Genomic DNA, 6,586 nt, shown 5'->3' with positions numbered 1-6,586 from the left:
CCCAAGGTCCCCTCCCCCAGCCCCTCGTCCCCCACCCCTAGTACTTACTAGCTTGGAGTCAGCTGCAGCGCCCTGCTGCAGCCACTGGGGACTGCCCAAATCATCAAAGCTCTCAATCTTTTCTGAAGATTCAGAGAGCTTTGAATCAATTCAGACCTTTAAATTGGTCCCCTGATTCGATTTGGATTTGGAGATTTGGCCACTGAATTAGGCCGAATCTCCTCTCAATCGAATCACCATCCAAAGCTTTGCACAGCCTTACTCTATGGTATCCTTTTCTGTCACATGATTAGCCATTTCCTGATTGGGTAAATGAAACATTTCTTGAATAAGGAAGATAACTAATAAGGAATCACCCACTATAAACGTCTGTTCTTCAGCTCATTAACCATTATGGTGGAAGTTCAGGACCACTAAGAATTCACAAGCATTTTCATGGGCATTTCACATTTTTCCAAATGTGCATGGTTAATGAACGCCTACTCAGTGAACAGAACTCAACATTTGCTTTGCAGGAATAATATGTGAATCATTTATTTGGCATTCAGCCTATTCTAGAGGATGCACACTGCAAGCAGCCCAAGTCACACAGCTTGGACAACAGCAAGTGATCACAAGGAAATATAGTATTAAGCCACAAGGAACAATTACACTCATGTAGTCAGAGTTCCTGCAAAGAACAGGCCAGAAATATTTCCCCAAGAGTCTGCAGGATTGATGCTCATCTTCTATTCAATGGATTTGTTCTCTTGCCACCCCACGGTTCAAGCAGAACTTGAATTACTCTGTATTCTAGAAGTTTTCTATCCCCTTGCTGAAGGTCCTTGCATATGCACAATCACAGTCCATATCTTGGACAGTGTTCTCCACCCCTCTTTCAATATAATATATGTAGCTGAATAATTATGCTACAGCCCCATCTTATAGCAATGGGGTCTACAGACTCACTCTATCCCATCTTGACAATACTCATGGGGTAATGATGGTACCATGTCCACCACTGACACCTCTGAGGCCTATGGGCCCTGTCAAAGGAAGCTGCTTACCATGTTCCCCCATCACACGTTCAACGAGGGCCTTGAGTTTAGCTTTGCACTCAGAGAAGTCTTCAACCTGGACCTTGGTCCCCATTGCCAGGGGTGGCTGATTCTGGAGCTCCTCCAAGGAATTCTTGATGAAGGGGTGCAAGTCCATTACCTCCTGGTCACATGCATAGTGGTGCATCTTTTCCACGAGCTGCTCAGCTGCCCCCATCCTCATGAACATGGCTCTCAAGTGTTGCATCTTCCCCTTCAGGTCCTGGTGCCCCTCATGGTGCTGCCTCTCTGCCCTCTTCAACAGCTCCTCCCCCTTCTCCTGGATCAGCTTGACCATCTCCTCTACCTTCTTAAGGATCAGCTCCCGAGTTTCCTTCCACACCTGGTTCAGTTGGTTGTCTTTGCCATGGAGGTTGTTGCAGGCACTTTCATAGTGGCTCTTTTTCTGCTTCAGCTCTCCGGTCAAGCTGCACAGCTCCTTCTGCCTCCGCAGGATCTCTGCCTTGATATCACAACACTGATCCCTGTGTTTGCTATCCAGGATGGCACAGGTGCAGCACTTCGGCTTGCAACAGATGCTGCAGTAGATGCTGTGAAAAAAAGCACAGTTTGGAACACTCATTTGGATTTGGATTAGTGCCTGCAGCTGGGGTGGGCTCTGCCTCTGCAGCCTGGGTGAGGACAGTGTCCCCCTGCCCCAGCAGCCCCCACTTTGATATTGTCATCAGGGACTGGGGGCTAGGAGATCCATATCTCTCAGCCCAAGCTCCATAGTCATGGGGCCCAGGCTGAAAGATTCTTAAGGAGTCCGTCCACACGTGCATTGACATGGAAGCAGATTTGCTGCTCAGGGTATCAGTCTGCTCCTGCCCCCTGCTAGCTCTGCACTGGCCTCCTGCAGCAGCCAAGAGGCATTCTAGGCTTCCCCTGGGTGCTAGCCCAGGGGCTGGCATGGAGTACTGGACCAAGAGACAGGTGTCTCCTGGCAGGGGCTAGGCCATTGCTCCCTCACCCCGGGAGCTGCCTGCTGCTGGGGTAGGCTGGGAGATAATAATGGCCTACCTTAACCCTGTAATTGTGATTGTGGAGTGGGGGCTGGGAGCTCCCTGCTGCCAGGGCAGAGGAAAATTGTCCCTGCCTGGGCTCCAGTTGCAGAGCCCGCCTCAGCAGTAGGCAGCTCCCAGGGGCAGGGAACAATTTCCTAGCGCCCACCAGGAGACAACTGTGTCCTGGTTTGGTGCATCCTGCCGGTCCCTTGGCTAGCACTCAAAGGCAGCCTAGAGCTCCCCCTGGCTTCTGCAGGGGGATGGTCCAGGGCCAGTGGGGGAGGAAGCGGACTGCTGCCATGAATAGCAGATCTGTTCCTGTGTCCCTACATGTGTAGATGCCTGCCTGGGATGGGTTTGCTCTTGAGAAAATTGCTCTAGAGTCAACCCACCGCAGAGAATTTGCATATGTAGATGTCCCCAATGAAAATCCTTTTCCTCCCCTCTACCCCAGGCACATTTTTTACTAGGAAGACATAACATGGCTACTTAAGAGTCATTCATCTTCGCTACAAATGCTTTAAAAATCTGGTGGGCCTCTTTCCTGATTCACTTTTTCCACTCTATGTGGCTTTACTAAAGCAAATAGGCCTCATGACTTAGCTGGTATAAATCCCAGCAGCTGATCAAGGAAGACTAATATATGCCAGCTGATTGTTGGTTTTACTGTGATTTTTCACCAAGCAATGTCTGTGCAGGTGTGACAGGGGGCTGTCCCGAGGCCAGTTCCAATGTTGGCCTGCCCACCTGTCTAGGGCAGTCCACCCACCTAACTCGCCTGCTATGCCTTTGATATAATTCTAAAGTAGTTGTTTATAAGGTGGGAGGCTGCCCATTTTACTGCCCAGTGCCAAGGATGTAATACACGGCTCGGTATTGGCCCTACACAATGTCCCATGCCTTGCAGGTGGCATCACTAAATGGCTCCAGCCCCACAATGGGCCTCACCCTATGCCCGCTGGCTGTTCTGACCCCAGCTGGATCCCTCCTCCTCAGGCAGTATAATCTCCGCCCTCATTCTGGGCTGCAAAACTTTCTAAGCCCTTTTCCCTTTCAGTAGTGGCCCCCTCCGGGACCTTTGGCCAGACAGGCCTTAGCCTCCCTTCTAGGCCAGTCGGGACTCTAGGCCTCTAGCCATCCCTTGCAGCGGGCACTCTGGCCCTTCAACCAGTCTGGTCCTGGCTGCAGCATGGGCCAGTCAAGGTTATTTTGCATAGGATATTGAGCTGCTCACCCTCCCTCTTTCATACGGGTCCACCTTCTTGGGCCCCTCCAAACACTGTGCCACATAGTTATTCTGGACCCCTCCTGGGTCTGTTGTTTCACTCTCACTTGGCTCACTCGCTTTCTACTTAAGCCAGCCTGTGCGCAGTCCTTCAGGCCCCATATGCAGCCTCCTGTTTTCTCACCTGCCCCCTCACTGGGGACACTACACCACCCCCTCACTGGAGTTACTAGGCCTTACACCCCTTAGTCCTCAGGTGCCCAATGACATGCCTGAACCCCTCGTCTGTCCCCTCTACGGGGTAACCCACCAGGTTGTGGGGGCTGAGGCTTTCTGGAGCCCCATCCTTGCCTTTCACTGGGTAGGCACTGGTGTGGCATTTCCTGGGGATCACCCCACCATAGGCAGTCCCACCACACCATCCAACCCCAGCAGGGTGTGGTTTTAGGTCATTCCCCAGGACCAGGACCCTCCTCCATCCCCACAGTCCCTACCCTGCCCACCAGGTGTTCTGGGAGCAGCAGCTCCGGCCAGGAGACGTTCACCCTTTGGCTCCCCAGTTGCAGCTACCAGCTCTGCACCTCAGGGCCTGGTCTTATACCCAGGGTGCCATCTTGCAGTCATGTGACTGCCTAATTAGGCTTCCTCATAGGTACTGGCTGCTCCACAGCCTGCTCAAACCTCTTAAAGACGCAGGCACAACCTGTGCTCTGTCCTCGATTTCAGAAGGGCAGACTTTAACAATGTCAGGAGTCTAGTTAGAAAGACCCTCTGCAACCACCAACTGAAGGATTTGGGGGCTCAGGAGCAATGGTGCCTCCTCAAGGGAGCAACCCTCACTGCTCAAAAAGAGGCCATTCCCATGAGACCAAAGTGGGAAAGGAGCCAAGAGATCCTCTTGGCTCAACAGGGATGTTAGAGAACGTTTCAAAAGGAAAATGGACACGTATAGGCAATGAAAAAAAGGATCAGCATCCAGAGAAGAGTTCACTCATATAACCAGGGTCTACAGGTATGAAATACAGAAAGCCAAAGCACACGTGGAGATCAAGCTAGCATCCGAAAGTAAGGACAACAAAATGTCCTTCTACATGTACATAGCAGGAAAAAAAAAATTGAGCTCCACTGTGAGACCCCTACTGAATATGGAGGGGCAACCCATGAAAAGGTGGAGCTCCTAATTGGTTACTTCACATCGGTATCCCAGAAAGCTAACAGTAGCTGTGCACCCGTCCAGAGGCCCAGGGAATATGGGGAAGTTAACAGACAACATAAAATCAACCCTGACCAAGTGAGGATCCTCTTAGAACAATTGGACATTTTCAAGTCCGCTGGGCCAGATGATGTACATCCAAGAGTCCTAAAAAACTGGCTGAACTCATAGCAGGGCCTCTGGTAAAGTTATTTGAAAAATTGTGGAACTCAGGAGTGGTCCCAGACAACTGGAAGAGGGGCAATGTAGTACCCATCTTTAAGAAAGGGAGGAGGGATGAGCCTGCAAACTATAGTCCGGTCAGTCTGACTTTGGTCCTAGGAAAAACTTTTGAAAAAAATGTTACGGAGGTCATCAATCACAAACCAGTAACTGACAGGATATTAAGAAACAACCAGCATGGCTTTGTGGAGGCTAGATCGTGCCTAACAAGCCTGGTATCCTTTCATGACCAGGTAACTAACCAGCTGGACATGGGGCATGAGGTAGACATCATTTACCTTGACTTCAATAAGGCCTTTGACTCTGTCTCCCATGAAATTCTCTCATTTAAACTGGAGGGTACTGGCCTGGACCAGCCTATAGTGAGGTGGGTGGATAACTGGCTCAGAGGCCAGTCCCAGAGAGTTGTGATTGATGGGACAGACTCTTCCTGGAGGATTGTCTCCAGCGGTGTCCTACAGGGATTGGTGCTTGGACCCATGCTTTTTAACATATTTATTAATGACTTGAATGAAAGGGTGGAATACTTCATGATTAAGTTTGCCAGCAATACCAAGCTGTGGGAAAATGCGGACACACCAGAGGATAAGGCAAGGATCCAGGATGACCTGTGTGGAGCCACCCACCTCACTGTGCCTGACCACCTACCAAGCTCTAAGTGCCTCCCCAGGGGCACCACAGGTCTGGCCGACCCCCTTCCTGGAGCAGACCTGCAAGCCTTGGGGTAGCGCTGCCACCATCCAGGGGTCTGGACTGTTTCCAGACCCTGTACCTCCTGGGGTACACAGGCTTTGTAGCCCTCGAGGGTGCTTGACCCACTGTAAGAACTTGGGGTGCTCCCTTTAGCCTGCAACACAAAAAAGTAGCCTCCCTTAGCCAGCCGGACCAAGGGAATACAAAGGCAGGCCCCTATCCCTCTCCCAGTCAGTCCACCACGCTTGGTACAGTGGAGACATTTATTGGTTAAAGAGGGAAGGCTTGGGGAAGGGTACAGGATAGAGATGTATCACAAAATAACCTTAGAGCAAACAGTGTGGCTAGGTAGCCTTTGAACCCACATTTGCATTATAGCAAGCTATATATCTAGATAAGTTTTAGGTAGTTTACTCACAAGTATCATCCAGAGGCTGATTGAGCTTTCATCTCAAGGCAGGCAGTTCATGCTGTGTCCAGGAGTTTCAAGAGAGATCCCCATCTCTCTGCCTGGTTAGTTAGTCACATGTTCTCCAGTATGGCTCTCTCCCCCACTCCTGGGCAGTCTTAGCTTATATAGGCCTTTTGACATCACCTTTCCAGGTCCTATCAGGGCAGGTGTTGTTTGAGGCCAACCAACTAATTCAAAAAGCATCACTGGTCACCTGGTAAAGTGAGCCCTACCCCCATGCCATGAGGTCAGTTCTAACACAATAGAGAGGTGGAGAGAGTGTGGCCCCCCCCCCCCCCCCCCCCCCCCCCCCCCAGTTACCTGCAGGGTCTTGCGTCCGGAGGAGCAGGTTCCCCCTCTCTCATCCCAGGTTACAACTCAGGGTTACATGAAAAGGATGGGGTGAGGGCTGCCTGCCCACCACAGTGACCATGGCAACCAAATTGACAGGTAATAAAACAACAGCACAGAAAAACCTGATAACAGAGTTTGGGAAGAGACTAAGATGGCATTCTGCCACAGACCCGTGCTTTTTTACATATTTATTAATTGTACTCAGCACTGGTCTGTACCTACAGGGAGCGGATCAGGAAAGCCAAGGCTGCATCTGAGCTCCATCTGGCCTCACATATCAAGGATAACAAAAAGTCCTTTTTCAGATATGTAAGGAGTCGGAAAAAAGGCAAGGGTAACATTGGA

At 50.7% G+C, this 6,586-nt stretch overlaps 1 protein-coding gene across 2 annotated transcripts in view; it reads right to left on the bottom strand.

The window, feature by feature from the left end:
* Positions 1-6,586, bottom strand: part of LOC102372873 (protein PML-like) — a 24,520-nt gene that overhangs the window by 12,627 nt on the left and 5,307 nt on the right. For both annotated transcript variants that reach the window (XM_025199886.1, XM_014518366.2), the window contains exon 3: positions 1,047-1,627. In XM_025199886.1, coding sequence (XP_025055671.1) covers positions 1,047-1,627 — 581 coding nt within the window. The remainder of the gene's footprint in view (positions 1-1,046; positions 1,628-6,586) is intronic.

The sequence above is a fragment of the Alligator sinensis genome, unplaced genomic scaffold (assembly GCF_000455745.1).
Source record: "Alligator sinensis unplaced genomic scaffold, ASM45574v1 scaffold1097_1, whole genome shotgun sequence".
NCBI lineage: Eukaryota > Metazoa > Chordata > Crocodylia > Alligatoridae > Alligator > Alligator sinensis.
This window is presented reverse-complemented; position numbering and strand designations above follow the sequence as displayed.